This window comes from Gymnodraco acuticeps, unplaced genomic scaffold (assembly GCF_902827175.1).
Source record: "Gymnodraco acuticeps unplaced genomic scaffold, fGymAcu1.1, whole genome shotgun sequence".
Taxonomy (NCBI): domain Eukaryota; kingdom Metazoa; phylum Chordata; class Actinopteri; order Perciformes; family Bathydraconidae; genus Gymnodraco; species Gymnodraco acuticeps.
The window spans coordinates 744,896-764,634 of NW_022990235.1; the positions used below are offsets into that span (position 1 = coordinate 744,896).

General features: G+C 39.4%; 1 protein-coding gene across 2 annotated transcripts; it reads right to left on the bottom strand.

The window, feature by feature from the left end:
- Positions 1–878: 878 nt before the first annotated feature.
- mmel1 (membrane metallo-endopeptidase-like 1) lies at positions 879–19,083 on the bottom strand. 2 transcript variants are annotated; one of them, XM_034219231.1, is made up of 24 exons: positions 18,906–19,083; positions 15,254–15,430; positions 14,794–14,835; positions 14,423–14,476; positions 14,112–14,273; positions 13,937–14,017; positions 13,391–13,486; positions 12,795–12,913; positions 12,351–12,416; positions 11,600–11,734; positions 11,259–11,348; positions 10,524–10,660; positions 10,332–10,425; positions 10,120–10,248; positions 9,453–9,551; positions 9,280–9,363; positions 9,097–9,200; positions 8,643–8,701; positions 8,414–8,533; positions 8,103–8,236; positions 7,896–7,961; positions 7,687–7,782; positions 7,079–7,155; positions 879–4,921 (listed from the first exon to the last, which is right to left on the bottom strand). In XM_034219231.1, exons 2-24 carry the CDS (start codon positions 15,408–15,410, stop codon positions 4,822–4,824), a joined length of 2,301 nt encoding a protein of 766 aa, XP_034075122.1. In that variant the 5' UTR covers positions 15,411–15,430; positions 18,906–19,083; the 3' UTR covers positions 879–4,821. The 2 variants fall into 2 exon arrangements, with proteins under 2 accessions (XP_034075122.1, XP_034075123.1); XM_034219232.1 differs by lacking the exon at positions 18,906–19,083 and adding an exon at positions 15,692–15,749.
- Positions 19,084–19,739: the final 656 nt, after the last annotated feature.

A 19,739-nucleotide genomic window follows, 5' to 3' on the forward strand; every position in this document is an offset into this window, starting at 1 on the left:
CTAACTTGTTGACATGACCAACTTTCACTACATCCATCATTTAAAACTCTAATGGCTCCATTACACGTTTTCACATTACCTTTATAGTGTTTACTTTTACTCACCTTCAACAACCCTTTCACACTTTATATCCACTGCAGTATTTACTCTCTATCAATGTGTTTACCAGATGCTTAAACAATTAGTTAAGATCAGATATTTAAAAAGTCACACAATTGCTCGCAATAAATAAAAAGCAGAGTCCAAAGATATTTTAATCCATTTCAATTTTGTGTTACCTTTGCAAAGATGATAGTGAATCCTAAATGTTTTCAACAACATTAAAGGTCCCCTATTATAGTGTTTTTCATCAATATATTATAGGTCTCAGTTATATACAAAACATGTCTCTGAAGTGTTTGGCTTGAAATACCAAACAGATCGTGCATTGCAGCATCCCATAATCCCCTCTGTTTCAGCCCTGTTTCAAAAGTGCTGCTTCTCTGTCTGTTACTTTAGATGAAAATAAGGAGCCCCTCCCCTCTGAGAGATATTTGGTAAAAAAGAACACAATGGTGCTCTAGGAGGAGATGCAGGTGATAAGGAGGGGGGGGGGGGGGGTTACCTTGGTTGGTGATTGGCTAATGGTTACACAAGCCAAAAATCGTTATGACATCATAAAGTGGCCAAAATCTGATCAGCTCATTTTCAGACAGGTTTTTATATAAATGGTTCAGGACAAAAAGTGAGCGAATAATTTTTCCTGAAACTTTACGAATCTCTTTACACAGAGGGGACACATGTTTATGTATAAAAGACATGAAAATTGTCTTGGATTTTGCATAATAGGTGACCTTTAAATTAAAATAACACATTTGAAGTAGAGATTTGAGATCAGACCAGTTGAGACAGTCACTTTAATGGCAATCTAGATAATTACATAGCAGCAGGAACATTCAGAAAACATCTTTAACGTCTAAAATCTTGCAAAGCAACAATGGTGTTTCATAAATATTCATATAGATAAATAAACTCTTCTGATGGGTATACATATCTTCATATATAACAAAAATGTGTTTGTACTTCGCTGGTAATTTCAAAACGACACAATTTCACCATGTACGTAAATGTGAAGCTAAAACAATGGTAAGAGGTGTACGCTTCTTTTCTTACCTTATTAAAAACTGTAATATGTAAATACTGCAGTATAGAACATCAAGTATCTACAATAACACATTGTATATTTACCCTTTAGAGTTCAGCTTACTATTTTGAACAGTTTGACGCTTTTTGAGGAAACAGTCCAGTCCAAACTGTTGCCCTTCAAACAGCAGCCCGTGATAAATCCGTACCTCGTGATTTATCCTTCAGTATTTCTCTGAACCAGACAAGATACATGTGCCTTGTTTAAATAAGTAGTTTGACATTTTGGGAGATACGCTCTTTTGCTTTCTGGAGAAGAGTGAGATAAGAAGATTGATACTCATGTATTTTGTCTGTTAAATGTAAGGCTACAGCAGTCGATTAGCTTAGCCTAGCAGACAGACTGTTTAATCTGTATTTACATTTGTGAGAATAGTCTAGTTGAGATGATAATTAATAATTAATTTATCTTTTTACACTAGTTTTTCATTCATCTAAAACGATATCTTTTATACAGAGTAGGCTCTCTAATTTCACAGAAAACGTTACGACCAAATGGCCGAAAAGAGCAGCTGAAAAATGAAAGCTTACAGCTGAACTATAACAAATTTGTCATACCATCCAATAAATGTTTTGAAAAATTAATTTTAAATTGAAATATTTCTGCCCAGCTATTGCTTAAAAAATAATATTTTTGCACAACAAAGTTCTTCACCGTAAAAACACTTTGTTATGCTGCACATGAATTCATAAAAAAATTGTTCTTATATTGGCTCTCTTTATGGCATTTGTTCGTAAACTTTTTCTGGGACCGTAGGGAGATGAGAACTACATACAATGCATATTGTTTTTCACTTAATTATTAGCTTGTCAATTTCAAAGGAACTGGAAGGTAGATTTTGTTACCATTGAATGGAGACAGAATGTTTTAGAGTCCGGACAGTGACTTTACATGTTGCCATTGAATTAAATGTTTTATTGTCCCAAATAAATTATAATAACAAAAATAAAACACAAGAATTAGAAAAAAACAAACCTCCAGGAAAGTATACCACACTTGTCATTTTGACGCCATAACTACAATCTAATATCTTATTGTGTTCCTAATTTTTTGTTAATATGAGTATCTTCAGTGAAGGTTTCCTTACCGTTTCTATTTAGTGTTTAATTTTTACTCACGTCCGCTGCAACAAGTGTTTATAGCACAAATGCCTGTCAAATATAAGTTTATAAGTGCCGATGTTTTCTTTTTCTGTTCCGGTTTTGTTTGCAATGTTTTTGCTCCTTACGGCCCGTCCACACGTAGGCATGCGTTGAAGTTTCAACGCTGCTTCCCATTCACTTTGAATGGGAAGCCGAACTGCATCGTGGTTCCGTCGCTTCGCTTTGCCTCCGTTGCTCGCTTCAAAAGTTGAGAAAAGTTCTACTTTTCAAGCTATGACGGAAGTGTCTGCCAATCAAATCATATGCCAGTACAAGCTCTAGCCAATCAAACTGCGTGCTTGTGTGTCCGGGGCGGGATATTCATGTGATTGGTTGTTGGTCAAGCTTCAGACACGCCCACCGGCAAGCTTCAACGCACGCTGCCGTGTGGACACTGCGTTAGACTAGCTGTTTCTCCCTTTTTTCTTTTTTTTACGCTAAGCTAACTGGGCCATCTGACTGTTGCTTATAATTAACAGACAATTTCTTATCTAGGTTAATCATCTCCCAAAATGACAAACTTTTTGCTTTGTGATGGCAGCACACTATCAGTGTAAACAGTCCTATTTTTTTTGTATCAGTGTCCTCTCCCTCTGCTTAACACAACAGTATTTGCCAATATGTAAAGACAGACTAAAGCTTCAATATGCACATTCAATTCTGTTGAGACCTAAAAGTCGTGTTCAGTTCACCAAGGCATCCTGAATGTGTCCAGTGACAAGCAAACCTTAAAAAAACCCGCCTGTTTGTTTGTGTTTCTGCTGTTTGAAAGCTCTCCTGCAGACAGTACCTCTCTTATGAGTTCTGCTCTGCTTTGATTCTCCTGTCATTACTTGATAATAAAGGTAGAAAATAACAGTCCTGGCCCTGGCCATCTCTTTAATGACAAGCCCCATTCTTCGGTGTGTGTGTGCCTGCTGGCGGGTTGTTCGGCTACAGCGGTCACCACGCTTCTGCACTTCATCCTTTCATCTTACACAGCACTGATCAATGTGAGATCACAGGGCACACCACTTCATCTGCTGCCTGCCCGTGTGTGTGTGTGTGTGTGTGTGTGTGTGTGTGTGTGTGTGTGTGTGTGTGTGTGTGTGTGGTGTGTGTGTGTGTGTGTGTGTGTGTGTGTGTGGTGTGTGTGTGTGTGTGTGTGTGTGGTGTGTGTGTGTGTGTGTGAGAGAGAGAGAGAGAGATGGGTTTGTCTTCTCCCTTTCCCTCAGCAAGTAATTGGGTATGCCCAGAGGTTCAAAGTTGTGTAATCACTGTGTGTTCTTCTCCTCTCAGGGGACGGCATCGCGAAGTAAATGACTGTTCTTCTACATATCAATCACCATGTTGAGTTAAAATTACAGATAGCATACAAGCAGACAATATAACTTTGAATAAATGTCCTACAACAAATGGCACCTGTTATGTGTTTACATAGCTTGATAGCCTCTCAAAATGACGTAACAGGGCGAATAGATCAGAGAGATAGAGGGAATGGGCTTCAAGCACACAACACAGCTGTGATTAGCAACCTACTGTATATCCAAACCTGTATCTACCCTGATATACATTGTTTTGTTTTTTTATCAATATCACAGGTGTTCTCTCACTATCTATAAAACAAGCAGGCGACTAGTACTTTTCAAAACATCTGGAATATGGTTACTTACAGGAAAAGACACACAAACAAACATTCTGCAGTGAGCAACAATCTTTTGCAGGAAGTGATAAAGAAACTTAGAAAAATTATCCTTCACAAAGTTCTGTGCATTTTAAATGTTTATCCACTCTGTAAGTGTACAAATGTTGAAAGCCGCAGCTCTTTCAGAATGTTAATTTAAGGTTAAATCTGCACAGATTTAACAGTCTTAAAGTCTTTAGGTAATTTGTTTCATGTAACAATGAATGAACAAACTCTCAGAGTGTGACTAATTATATTGTAGTTTACTTCGGCTAAGCCCTGAGCTTTCATTTATTTCACACTCTTCAGTCAGAGTTAGATTTGTTCACTATTGTTTCTTATGAAGTGGCACAATGTCTTAAAAACAAAACATTAGAGTAGAGATACCAAGGCAGCTTAGTGCCAAACGATAATGGATAAATCAAGAGATTTTTTAAAGATGTAGTTCAAGAAAGGCTGGCAAAGCATTTCAAACGGGCCATTTAAGCCTCAACCATTCTATATAGCCTTTATATTCATGTACCCACTCGTCATCTGCCGTGGGACAGAGCAAAGAAAGAACAAGTGACCTTTTCACCCGGAGACACCGCGTCAAACTTGAGAAGATACTCTAGCAAGTTTCTTTCTATACTGTACATGCTTCATGATTTGAAACTAGGGTGTAGTCCAGGATGTTATCCGTCTGCAGTATATGCAAAAATCTGTGTCGTTACTCTGCCCAAAATAAATTGGAAATAAGCAGGGATGTCTATTTGGGTTTAAGGTGGACAACTTGCTCTTATGATTTGAGTTGCCCAAGTCAAGAAATACATTTTTCTCAAGAGTAAAACTTTCTACCAGACACGACACTTCTGCTCGGGGTTCATCAGACTGCCCTTCTTGCACTGGAAAGCTTCTGAGAACGCTTCGAAATTCTGGAGAGATCCAAGCACCCTAAAGGCAAAAGAAAAACAAGACATTATGAAAAGAGATGAAACATGTGATCAGGGTCGGCGTCATGGGGGGTCATTCGCGGGCCATGCCCCCCCAAATGAGTCACTGTGCCCCCCCAACGCAGGGTGGGCAAGCCTTGTCACTTTGCCGATTTTTTCTTTTTTTTATCATATAGGCTAAGTGAAAACGTTTCCACTAAAGGTTTTTTGTGTGAAATACATCAGAAATAAATAATACAAATATAAAACACAGCCTGAGGTGTGCTCACTGCTGCTCTCTGATTGGTGTGTTGCTTGACCAATGACCCCCGACCTTTGTTTTGTTATCATTACGTGGCTGAGTGTTTAGATGAAAGCCCAGTGGCGATCTGTTAATCTGTTACACTGATTATACAGTAAAGCCATCAAAAATAATATGATATACAGTACAGTACAAGTACATGGGTCTCTGTGTTTCATTCAAGCTCTGTGTGTGTGTGGCACGAGCGTATTTTGTGAGTGCGCGAGCGGTAACGTGGAATGTTGTGGTTAGCATCTGGTTAGCTAGCTATGCTAACGGATATAAAGGGCTGTTTCTACACCAAGGTGGAGGAGAGTCCTCTCCTGTCAGACTGAGAGGATCTTATAACGTCAGCTCAGTGAGGTAAGGACTCTCTCAGTGTTTAGATAGTTCACTTTAGTGTAAGTTATCTCAGTGGGTCTCAAACGGTTTGGTCACCATTTATGTAAGTATTTTCGAGGAATACCTTTATATGATCATTATAGTTATTAAAGAGAGAATAAATGAAAAACGGGTATGAAATACTATAGGACAGTAACACAAGAATACAGTTTAAAAGGGGAGTGATTAGTGAAATATCCATAAAGAAAAAGTAAATCTGTGTACAGTTCTGTTTCATATGGATGCTGAGAGAGGTAGGCTATCCATAGATCTCTTCACTTTGCTCTCAAAGTGCACCAGATTGATGCATTTAACTTCAATATTTTAAAAATAATCTTCCCGGGGGAGCATGCCCCCAGACCCTCCTAGAGGAGGTTAGGTCCACCCCCACCTAAAACATGTTCACATGGATAGGATACTAAATACATTTGCACACTTGTTATATGATGGCCTATATCCAAATCAAATCAAGTTTTATTTATATAGCACATTTTTCAACGATTTTTGGTCGAGCCAAAGTGCTGTATATACAGTATAATACAAAAATAACCTACAGTAAAGACACTTTACAGCAAATACAACAGCACAGTTTGTGCAGAATATCAGTATGAGAAAACGACACCCTCTGTACTTATATGTTTCTGTTTTGGTGGTCGTGCCACAACCGTGCATGTATGCACAAGTCATAGGTGCGCTATACAATAGCACTACACTCCTGCAATGTGTGTGAAAGACAATAGACTTTACAGCATGTTTTTTTAAATTGAAGTTGCGTTGGTGTTTGTGTGTTGGTTGTTGACGGCATTGTGTGCCCCCCCTTGGTAAATGATTGCCCCCCCATTCAAGTTGTTCTAGAGCCGACCCTGCATGTGATGAATGCTAGAGGAGCACTAAGGTGGAATCAAGCTTCCAAGTTTTTACATTTGGATCAGCGAATGGGCAAGCTGCCCTGAAACCTGAGCTCCTTAGTCCATCACACAGAACATCAGGTGAGCATGACGTACAAATAAAAGTGTTGAATCTGGTTACATTTCAACCTAAAATATCTGATTTATTTTTGGCCACTTTGGGTTAAACCGCTGTGAACACAACACTAACATCCTGTCACATGTTATGGTAATACAACACATTTGTTAGCCAACAGTTGTCTATTTTCACATCCAGACGGAGCACCATTAGCATTTGATTTGTTTATGGCTGACTAAAAAACTATTTTTTACGTGTATGTTTTATTTGTTAGTCTCTATCAACTCATGACAAATATATCTGGTTCTTTAGCTGCTAAATGCTTCACTGTGTCTGAGCAGGTTGTATATAATGTTTTTTTGGAGCTTTGTTTTGCTTCAAACAGCTGCTTGCCGTGCACAAAAACAAGCAGATAGGATCTGAAGAGTTGGCATCACTACGATCACAATAGAGTGGTGTTTTAATTATGTCATTCAAACTAGCGATTAAGATATTAATGTTTATAAATCTGAGCATACTGAAGATCCTTACCTGTACTCTAAAGGACTGTGTGAGTCAGTCTTGATAGACTGGCTGGCATACTCGGGCCGATAAGCACCACACCATACCTAGAAAATAAAGGCAAAATCGACCTTAAAAAGCAACCATTGAAAGAAGCTTTCTGCTGTTAGTATTAAAACCACTTTTTACAAACTAGAGTTAGTGTTTCCCTAACTCATGTTTATATCATCATTTTACTTTGAATCTAATAATTATTCTACCTCTTATAGTGCAAGTTTAGCAAGTTATTTTGCTCATGGACCAACAGACCAATTGTGAAACTCACCATCTCAATGGGGAGTCCTGATCTGTTTAATTATTGAAGACCGTTTTCTACTTTTCTGCATAACATTTCCTGGCACCCAGATGCTCTTTACTTTGGCAGCTCCTCTCCATCCCCTATGTGAGTGTTTTGAGATTGCTTCACCAGCTAACCCTCTCCGTTTGTCTAAGTGTTTACTCGTCAGCACCAAAAAGCAGCTGAAAAATGCCCCCTCTGAGCTTTGGCTCTTGACTCCAGATTGAGAAATGATTGTCTGTCCCTTTGTCTGCAATATTAATACATCCAGAATCAACTTGTCCTCGTTAATCTTACGTACTTGGGCAAAGTTAAGAAAGAACAGTTGCTTGTGGTCCATGTCTAGACCAGGGAGACGAGAATCCTCACCGTTCATCTCCACCCACTTTAGGTAAGCCTGTAAATACACACATACAGTTAGAGATTTAGGATATGTTAGTTCATAACTAACATGTTGGACTTTGTCATTGTTCCTTAAATTGTTGGGTATTTATGCAGCTAACATCCAACCTTAAATGCTTGACGAACACCTCCATTGTCTGCAATGTTCTCCCCCAAAGTGCTGATTCCACTGACCTGCAGCCACACCGACAAAACCAAAAATACACACAGGCATGAAAACACTCATTCTGGTTTTTACTTAATGCATAGTTTACAATCTCTGGGATTAACGCCAAGACACAACATCTCATTTAATAAATGCCACTGGGTGCTTACGTTTTGTCCACCTGCCAGCTTCCAGTTGAAGTTGCCATATTGTTGCACCATGCACTGTGACTGATCTTTAAAATGCTCAGCAGAGAAATTACTCCACCAGTTCAGCATATTACCATCTTTGTCAAAATTACGCCCTGTGAGGAAACACAATGCATTATGTTAAATACTGTTTGCCAAACATGATGCATCTAACAGTAACCTGTGGCAGTCAACTTAAAATAAACAGTTATTTTAAAATGACAGGGAATTTTAAACTGTATCTATCAGTTTGGGGTTCCCAAAATATCCATGAGGAATAACTTGTGTCTGACCGTTGTCATCAAATCCGTGTGTGATCTCATGTCCGATAACCATTCCTATTCCACCGAAGTTAAGGGCCTGGTGCTGATGTTTACTGAAGAAAGGCGGCTGCAGGATTCCTGCTGGAAAGACTGGGAAAACACTAGGAATTAAACAATACAACTGAAATACACTAAGAAGTCACTGACTAACCATTAAAAAAACACATCTCTTATTTTTCCATAGAGGCAAAGCTCCTACCTATCTGATTCCTGTTGGGTGAGTAGAATGCGTTCACCACAGCAGCACCAATGATCCACCTGAGGAGTGATTGGTTTACAATTTAGAAAAGAGCATTAAACTGAATTTTCAGTGGTATATACCATGCTAGAAAATCCATGCACAGCGCATATTTTGCTTATGAAACAAAACATTAAAATCTTCACTACCAATGCTCTTTAATGATTACTTAATGATGTCACAGAGCAATCTTCACTTGTAGGACCTTTAGTTCTCCATTTTTGAAAAGTGTTTTGTTATGTTTTCAGAACAACCACGTTAACTATCTATGAAACCGACATTTATCGACCTCATCTTAAATGGCGTTCTGTTGTGATGATGTTTTATGTCTCATAGAGTCATACAAAAACACAAAGATTACAGGAGCTTTCGTTCATAAGGACAGTTTGCTCTTTCAGATTTATCAGCAGCTTACAAGTCTGGGTCGACTGGTTCTCTGAGCTTCTTCAGACTCTTCTGTGCTTCAGACTTGAGGTTTTCAAGGATGTTCTCAAAGTAGTTTTCTTCACTAAAATTCAGCTGAAACCGGACAATCAGAGATCAGTGACATGTCAGGTATTTCCAGCGTGGCTTAGGAACAGACCCAGTCCTTACTTACATGAGCGTACTCCTGGTCAAGCTTCTGGTTGCTTTTCTGCAGAATATGATCCGGATAGCCAATATGCTCCTTGATTGCCATGGCCTATGTGACATACAGAACGATTAGTGTGATTATATGGAACATCTAAAGAAGATAAACCCTTATATTTTTGGCTTGACTTCCTCTGATACCTTCTCTCTTGCCTTCTCCTTCGAAGGAGTATCCATCCAGCTCAACTCCTCCAGTGTTTCCACATACGCTTGCTGGATCTTACCGATAAGGTCACTAACCTGTGAACAAAGTAACACAATCTCATACAAGCTGTCATAGTTATGGGGTCCTGTATAACACATTATATTTTGTCTATAACATACTGTACATTGTGTTCATTTAACATATATTTAATAAATGATGTTCAAAGAATGCAAGGGGCGATGACAATAACAACTACTCTAACAATTGTGTGTGAAAAGCAGAAAATGCATTAAAGTGCACTTTAAGTCCAAGAGAAATACTCAGTGATTGTGCACATACCTATCAACCAACACATTTAAATGAAATAAGGCAACCTAGTCAGTTTTTGGCGCTGCAAAATAAACGCAAAAGTGCCAAAAGCGAGCCTTGAATGGCCATTTCAGGCTGGCGCTAAAAGCAAGTCAATCTCCATAAACCCCCATGGTAAAATGCTCAACTTTACAGCAGAAATAAATAGGTTTTACTGCTTGATACAAAATAAACTTGTTTTTGATACAATTTCAGGCATGCTTCAAAATTAAGCGTTTTAGGTATAATGATGTATGAGAACAATAATGTGTGTTTTGAACATCAAACTGGGGGTTACAGAAGTGAAGCCCTTACCATTCGTTTGCTTTCTCCAGCAAAAGTCTCATGCACATACAGAGCTCCAACTGCGTTCTCCATGCTGTTCTGGACATAGCGGACACATTCCCGCCACCAAGCATCCTCCACAGTGGTCCCGTAGAGAGTCTGACACAGACAGCAGACACATTGTAGGTCAGTTTTTGAATATGCTCATTTTATTATGTGCTGCCTTATCATCGTCATCGCACCTTTCTGTAACGGGCTCTGGTGTCTTTGAAACGGCGGCTCAAGCTATTAACCCTGTCAACAATGAGCTGCCAGGTGAGGTAGTTCTGCATAGTCCTGCAATTATAAAGTATACAATATCTTGTTAAAGTGTTACTGAATTGTAAATATTCTGTAATCTTTTCATGGACTCTGCGTAGCCCTCGTGGCCTGACCTGACACTGTGTTTGGGGAGAACGTCATTCATCTTCTCGAGGTACGGAGAGCTGTACACCACCACCTCCTCCTCCAGCTGGATGTCAACAGACACGCTGGCCAGCACACCTTGGATAAAACGTGTCCAGTTAAAACCCTGCAAAACAAAGAGGTAGGAGATGTTTTCGCGTATTAAATACATTTTTAGAGATGTCTTTCTGTTCTCAGTTTTATGTTAATCGAATGTGTTTGGGTTAAGGACAAACTAGTCAAGAGATTTAAAGACAACAGCTTGGACACTTTTTTCTGACATTGTCTTGACCAAATGTTAATTGATCAATATAAAAATAATTGTTTTTGCAAACCTACTTAAGAGAGAAGTTTGTTGTTTCCCCGCTTCCTGTTTTTGTGCTAGGCTAACGAGTAAGCTTCATATTAATTTACAGAAATTAAAGCGGTGTCACTCTTTTTATCTTACTTGGCAATAAGGCAAATTCAAGGTGTATTTAAAAAATGTTGAGCCATTTATTTGATGTGTGATATACAGATATTCTTACCCAGGTCTTAGTTCAACTATATAAACAATGTGCCTTATTTAAAGAATGGCCAGATGGTTCATCATTACCAAGTAAAAAAGCTGTCAACTTCTCTGCTCAAAGGCACCTCAAAGTACTTGTTTATAAAGCGGTAACATAATTGTTTATGTGTTTGAATAGGTGACTTTCAGTACAAAAAACAAATGAAATAACACGTACATTAAAGTTGAAAGTGCTCTGTAGCTCTCCAAGTGTCATCTTGTTGTAGAGAACGGTGACATCTTGGCGCTCCTCTGCCGGTGATGTGGCCTGTCCAACAAACAGGAAGGAAGAAGCTTTCCATAAACTGATCTTGGTTATATATATATTCACATTTTCTCTCCTGTCATCAGCAAAGTCTCATTTGTCCTGCTCTAGACAGACATTGACAAAAAGACCTGGTTAAAAGCTTGGCTGCTATCTTTCAACTGAAACAGAGAGGAGGTTTTCATTTTTCATCTTGTCATTATTCCTTTTTCCTTTGCCGCACAATTCCATTTCCTGTTGTGGCTGGCACTCACATTGGCGATGTCTGTCTCCAGCTCCAGCACTTGCATCATTTCCTCCCACACTCGGTCGTCATCCTGAGTCAAGTTCCTGTCCTCTCGAGTTATCTTCGCAATAGAAACCATGAAGTGTAGATAGGCCTCTCGAACCTACGGTGCAATCACAAGCTATAAAATGCTGTTTTCCAAAACAAATCACAGTTGTGTCAGATTAATGAAGGTGAATTGTATTACAATATTTTGTAGCACTCAAATAAGAAGAAAATGACAATGATACTTTTAAAAATATATATATATATAATCCAGGGACTATGAGAACTTTGAATTGTGATTTAGGACGGGCTGTCACTGTTGACAACTTGACGACTTTCTTGCTAGATTTAAAGACTTTATGAGCTAGTACTGATTCTCATTAGAAAAGAGTTGACACTGGGTTTTTAACTTGGACTTTTTTATATTTAGCTCACTCTTGCTGGCTTCTCTTCAATGATACCGAACCGAGAATTAAGATCAGAGATAATATGGACCTGACAGTGGACTGTTTCTTTAGTAAAAATAGGTTTTATTGCAGCTGTAACAAGTATTAATTATCATTCTGTCAATGATGTTAACACCAAAAAAGGAAATCCCTTCATCCAATTGTATTTTAAATGATGGAGGAAGAAATCTGAGCGAAAGGTTTCTCCATATTTTACGAATAAAACAAAAATGATCTCCATGATCGGTGATAGTATACAGTAGTCAGAAAATATGTTTGAGAACTTACTTTTTTGTAGTTTCCATCGTTGAAGTAATAGTCTCTTGATGGCATTCCAAGTCCCGGCTGGTCAATCTAAACAGATTTACAAAAATAACATTATTTATGTTATTGTTGGACTTTGGTGAATTCTAACCAACAGTAATAGACTAGCAATTTACATGTTCCTCAAGGTTAAATTACAGTTTTTATCAATTGAGTATTGAGTAGAGGGCATAGATTACTGATTTGATTTGGTTGGCCTTTTAAGGTGGCTAAAATATGCGTTGCTGATGCTCCCATCCACAGCAGTACAATCACTCTGCTTTTATGGCTATGACTATGTACCTATGTAATAATAAAGTACATACAATCCCCTTAAAACAATTAGAAACTACTCCTTTAAGAGACACACAAACACATAATGGCTCTATAAAGACATCATGACTGTTAAGTGTTGTTTTGTGGTCTTACATAAATTATATGGCGCCGAGAGTCCCGGTCGTCCGTCCACACATACATGTCCAGCAGAACCTTCTTGTGGAAATGAGCGGTAAGCTTGGCCAGAGTGTCCTCAAGGCTCCATGCTTCCTCTGCAATTACAGGGGGGGGGGGGGGGATTTAATGTAATGCAAGGTAATCTTTTTGTAAATAACTATTTAATTTAGAATCATGCAAAAATGAGGCTCCCTCTTCTTCCGGTGCACATTTAACTGGGCAATCTGTGTAAATCTATGTGTGCAGATGCGTTTTATGTTTATCTGTCTATGATTACATTTAATTAACGAGGCAAGAGCCAGGAGCTTGGGGAAGAGCAGTGTAGACTATTTAAAGCCCACTTTACAATCCTCAGTGAGGACCTGCTTCTACCTACTCAACACACTCCCAAACTCCACACATGACCGCTCTGATGAAGAGCCTTGGTCGGACTCTTGACAATTGTGTAGAATTGCCTAGTCGTACACAGCAATTCTACATGTGTGAGCAAATGTATCTGAGTAGGACGTATTGCAGGTGCACATGTGCATGTTTGTACAGAACAAGCTGTGGACATTAGGGTGTGTTTGTACCGGTAGTGATGTTCCAGTCATCTGTCGCCACAGGCCAGTCCCCGATACTCTCGATGAGCCTCAGGAGGGGCCTAGAGTCACGCTGTTCTATGAGGCCTGCACCAAAAATATATATAATATAATGATATATATATATATTATAAACATGCAACCACACTTTAGTCCCTTCATTCTGTCGGAAAACCACATTATTAAAATTGAGACTTTTAGTTTTATCTTTGAAATATCAAGTGAAAAAACCAATTGCAACTCACAAATACTTTTTCTTTTTCACCACCATGGATGAGAAATCAATAAAAGGTTAATACATTCTGTAAGATACCCTGCTAGGCTGCATCTGGTTAGTATCTGCAGGTCCTAAAGATTCTTCAAGGTTATTAAAATTCAACATTTTTAAAATTACATTTTTGAAACGTTTAACTTGGTGATCCTCTGCAGAATCCTGGCTGTGTGATAGCCTGCTACATAAACAACTTCAGAAACTGTTATTTATATGGTTTCTCAGAATAAAACCCGCATTTTCAGACAGCAGAAAGAGAGCCTTACTCTCATTCATGCAGGAGTTGTAAAGGACTTTGGCCTTCTTGATGGCATTTCTGTCCTCTTCATTGTCCGTCTCGAGAACACCTGAAACGACAAAACACATGCATGCAGACATTGTATCTCTGAATGAAGCCCCCTCATGGCCCTGGATGCTGCAGTCCACTGAAACCCAGCTGACCTTTGAGTACAATCTCTAGCTTGTCCCGCAGAATGTCAAAGATGCTGTGGCGGGAGCTCGTCTCCGGGATCACGTGTCTCTCCAGCCAACCCCCGCAGGCGTACTGGTAGAAGTTATCACAAGGCTCCACAGACTTATCCATGTTCTGCAACAGCCGAGCAGCTTTGAGGCATCACAGAGACAATAGAGGGGAGGGAGGCAGGACAGTGAACATCGTAATGTGGATATAACATACTTTGAAAGGAAAGGGGGCTGACTTTGTTTACAAAACGGAACAGCAAGAGAGCGAATAAGATAACAGTCCCTCTCACCTGCAGTAACACAGTCTGCAGTTGTACACACACTGTTGGAGCGAATCAGCTGGCCTGAAACAAATCAGTGTCAACATTCATGAGAACGCATAAGCACCATTGGACAAACTACCCCCAGACTGAGACAAGGAGGATGTTGTTGTGTGAAAAAGCTCAAACTAAATAGATGTATGTGTGGTCTGTGTGTGACGGTCAGTGTCTGTGTCAGCAGTGACTTTGTTCTTTCACTTTTGTGTGGCAATGCTGATCAGGCAGTAAAGGGAATTACAGTGACTATCAGAGGTGCAGGCTTCAATATGACACATGCAAACCCACTTATCCCACGGTGCGACCTGTGTTGAGTTTATAAGCTTAAAGCGACCAACGCTCACCTTCACTTGTGCTCCTCGACAAAGTTGTCCTGTTGGATTGCTCTGCATTGGTTGGAAGAAACATGAACAAACATTATACACAGTCAGGGCATCTTATAATGATCAATTATCATTTAAGCATGGGGAAACATTTATGTCCCAGGCAGAGTTGTATTTGTGTTTGCAAGTCAACAAAATCCTGAAATAAAGAGCCTGCAGTTAAAAATTGTTATCATTAAACCTGTCTGTGTGTATAGTTGATATATGGTATTTTGAAGTGAAAGCCTTATTTTGCTGGAGTAACACTAACCTTTAAAAATCTCTCAAAAGGTTAGCCAATGAAGTGTGCATCAATATTGCATCTGAAAGCACGTCTAGGGTCAGGATTATTTCCTGTGTCGATGCCAACTCACAGTCACACATACAAAGCAGGAAGACCCTCCATCTGTAATATCTGGATCTTTCCTCAGTGATCCATTACCTTTCACAACCGATGTGTAGAGGACTGCCAACCCAGCCAAGGCACAGCTGACCAACAGCAGCAGCACAGACAGACCGATTTCTGCAACAGTCCAACGGCGCTTTCCAGGTTTACTTGATTTCTCCATGATATCCATTTGGCTTTCGGATTTGCCCATATTCCTCCTGACTGCCGGCTCTGTGGGAAAGACACTGTTAGAGTGTGGGATGGTCCAGGCAGAGAGAGAGAGAGGTGTGTGTGTGTGTGTGTGTGTGTGTGTGTGTGTGTGTGTGTGTGTGTGTGTGTGTGTGTGTGTGTGTGTGTGTGTGTGTGTGTGTGTGTGTGTGTGTGTGTGTGTGTGTGTGTGTGTGTGTGTGTGTGTGTGTGTGTGTGTGTGTGTGTGTGTGTGTGTGTGTGTGTGTGTGGGCAGTGATCCATCAGTAAACTGTGCCAGCCGACCTGCAGTGAGTGAGCTTCAACTGCTTAACACCTACAACAACTTCACTGACAGGAGTTGTGAAACTGTTCTGGTCTCGTTGCAGAAACACAGTTTGACACTAGACAAGTTATTCTTGCTATTCTGGTTATTTCTGCAGCCTTTGCATAACTATTTTTTGAGCATGTTGAATACACAAAATATGGCCTTTAAAATTCATAATAGTCTTAATAAAAACTAAACGGGATGAAATTCTCCTTACATGTATTAATGCTATCTTAATGTGAGATCAACTCATAATGGACTGGGAGATTAAGTAGGAACTGACACAATGACTGCTTTGTCTATATTAGCTTTTGTTTGCTGCAAGGGACATCATTGGTTTCCAACCTGGAAACAATGAGTTGACTTTGTCATGTGAAATAGCTGATACTATCTCAATATTTAAAAAATCCTCGGAAGGAAACAGGAGCTGAGAAAAAAAGTCCACACTTCAACCAAAGACAGTGAAAAGTAGAAATACCTTTGTTTTAATTGCTCACAAGCCAAAAATATAAGAATCCTCAGAAATAAGGAACTCAAACATAAGTGATGCATTTATGTGTTATGGGAGCTTGATAGGTCCAGTAGCGCTAATGTTTGAGCTATAAACACGAGTTTTATTTTAATGACTTGTGCCACAGGCCAGTATGAGTAAATGCTATTATTGTCCAATTTGTAAAGGTAGTTTGGTAGCTGTCTTTATATGTACATTGTTATTTGTCTTAACAATATTTGTGTTAAACCAATCATTCAACACCTTCTCTTTCCATTTTGAATTTGAAACAGAAATCATACTAAGTTCTCTCAGTAATATTATTATTTACTTTCCCCATATAGCCCAGCCCTTCTGCCACATAGTGTCTTGCCTGTTGAAATGATTATTTTTACTTTAATAATGATAGTTCTCAAGGGACCAGTGCCCCTGTTTTAATAACTTGACCACATTTTGTTTAGTGCATGAGGGACATTATTTTCCACTTAATCATTGAGCTCCATCTGTTGTTAATATAGGAGAGCCAGTCATTGTGTATAATTAATAAGACATTAATTCTGGAAACAATTTGGGGAACAGAAACAGATGAAATATTTGCCCAACACACACACATGCATGCTATTAGGCCTCTAGACATAGCCTAAGCCCATACTTCAAGAGAGCTAATTTCTCTGCACAATAATGATGTATGTGTGAACACAATATTGCAAATGAACATTTGTGCAAAGGACAAAACCACAATCACCCGTGGCTTTCAGCAGCATTGCTTTGTATCTATTCACTCTGCAGCACCTGTTTCTCCATAACCAGCACCATTGCCCTATCATTAGGCCTGACAGGGGACGGGCTGTAAATCAGAGGTCCACACATGCTGTGCCCCATTAGCCCTAACTGATGAATACTCATGGGCACATATCTGGCACTACAGTGATGAAGAGCAGGCAGGGGCTTGTTAGAGCTTCACTCACTGACACCCTCAGTATCACAGTGCACACAAACGACTCTGAGGCAAAATCCAGCCATACTGCATCAGGAAGCAAGACAGGCCTCACTTAGCTATAATGTGCAGTCCACAATGCAAGATCTACATCTTTGAATGTCCTCAGATGTTGAGCTGCGCTCCATTTCTGTTTAATTTCTCCCTGTTTTTGGGAGGAATTCAGGCATTTTATATTGTATTTATGAATAACCCAATGCATAATAAGTCTGTGGCTTCTTTCCATTTCAATAAAGCAAAATGACAAAAAAGACATGTAAACAAATTAAAATAATATCTATTTTAGGAATTGGCAAAATGGCTTTACAAAAAGATAATTCTCCTTGGAGCAATACATCTGACTCACAAGCCTTTGGTAAATCCAAAAGAACATTATGTCAGCCAACAATTTTAAATATGAAAAAATGTAATGTAGACATATATAAATGTAGTGTTTTATCTGATGATTATATACTGTATTCTTTATTATTTTTGAAACATGCTGTTAAAATCAAGTATAATATGACACATTTTTACTTTCTTCCTAGCTTAAAATAAATAAATCATTATTTTATATATATAATTTTTTTTTTTTTATGGCTGGAATTGTACTTTTTATTGTGATTGCAGACTGTCCTAGTATTTGTTTAGCCTGACAGACAAATCCCAGGGCCACAATTTTACGGCTGCCTTTTGCAATGAGTGCAAGGTAATAAGCGGTGCATTTGCAACAAAAAGAACAACAGAAAGAAGCCAGGAACAAAATAAAAGTCTGCATTGACAGAGAAGATCTGCTTCTCTTCCTCCAGCTGCAGCACTACACAACATCGTCCAGCTTCATGCTCGTGAACCACAGTGAGGCTTCTGCAGATTATGTGTCAAAGAGGGAATAGTTACAATAAAAAAAATTTTTTGACAGACTAAGCAACAATATTAAGATTCATTACTGGTTTGCATTTCCAAAATGATCTAAAGTCAAGCAAAAACACACACATTTAAAGCAAACACATTGACCAATAGTACCACCTTCCAGATCCTTTACATTTACTAAAATCTCTGACCGTTTCAAGTTCCCAGTACACCTTCTACATCATGAAAACAATAGATATAAAGCTTTTATTTTCTACACATGTATGCACACAGGTTAAGACAGATTTATATAAAGACACTGATGATTCAACCCTAATTGAGGACCGATTGGTAAACATGTGGTCGTTCATTTACTGAGACTAACCTTAAAGAACAATTTTCTACCAACATGAAGTAGGTAGATGTGCATTTTATATGCATGAAATAAATGTTCACAAAGCAGTGGCATGGTGTAAACTTACAGGTCAGAGATTTAAATTAAGCCTTTCTCTGAAGGTGAGACCAATCAGTGCTGAATGTTTTCAGGTCTGCTTGTTTTAAGCACATTAATTAAGATTACGTTCAGTGACTGGTACAGTTCTTCTCTAAACGTACTGCAAAACAAGGATTAACTCGCAGGTCAGACTGCCAACACACGTTCTCTGGTTCAGTATAATTTGCTTTGCTACTTATCGTATAGTACACCTCAAAGTCTATAAATACAACTCAAAATCTTAAAACATTTCTCAAAAATCTGTCCTGGGACAGCCGAGGATCTGGCGGGAGTGATTCCTAAAGGCTGCCGTTTCAGGTGGCTAACTTGGCTTTGGTGCTTCTCAGCAAACAGGAATCAAATCTGGAGGATCCAGAGGCTTACCTTTGTATGTGGATGGTAGAAATCCCTGTGCCGTTTCCCCCCACAGCGTGCTAATATCTCAAACACCCCTGCTGAGCATCCACTCAGAGCTGGTGTGAGAAATGAGTCCGTGCTGCGGGTTGAAGGAGACGTTATCCAGCTCAGTGTGCTGCTCAGGGAATGAGTGAGGCAGCAAAGGGAGAGGGAGAGCAAGACACAGATGGAGGGAGGGAGAGCAAGACACAGATGGAGAGAGAGAGAGAGAGAGAGAGAGAGAGAGAGAGAGAGAGAGAGAGAGAGAGAGAGAGAGAGAGAGAGAGAGAGCAGATGGGAGGTGATAGAGCATTGTTTTCGGTCCTATGATAAGATGTTGGATATCTGTTTGTTATGAGGGGATGAGGATGGTTACGATATGTGTGTACCTGAAGGGTCAACAGGATGTGTTACAGTGAGCATACATTTCCCCTTGTTCTCCCTGTGGTGTGTCTCCAGCTGGAAAGGAAAGGGCAGGAAAATCTGGAAAGCTTGCAGGGAGATAACACAAACGTGTTTGTAAAGCTCTCTGCAGACAGATAATCTTGCAACTGAGTTTCTAAACCTCTTCAAGCTGTTCTTATATCCCCGTAGCCATAAAAAAAATTGATTTATGCCCCCCTTGTAATCACTTTAAAAAGAGACACCACTGTTGTTCTTGTCATCCCTCGCTCATCTCATGTCCAGGAAGACTTGTCCTCATGGAGATCTCAGATGCCAAACGTGTTTCTCGTTGGGATCTGAACCCTGGCCTGGTGACAGATTGAAATGGCATGGTGCCCAGCTCATTATCGGCCTGATTAGCCACACTAATTAGCTGAT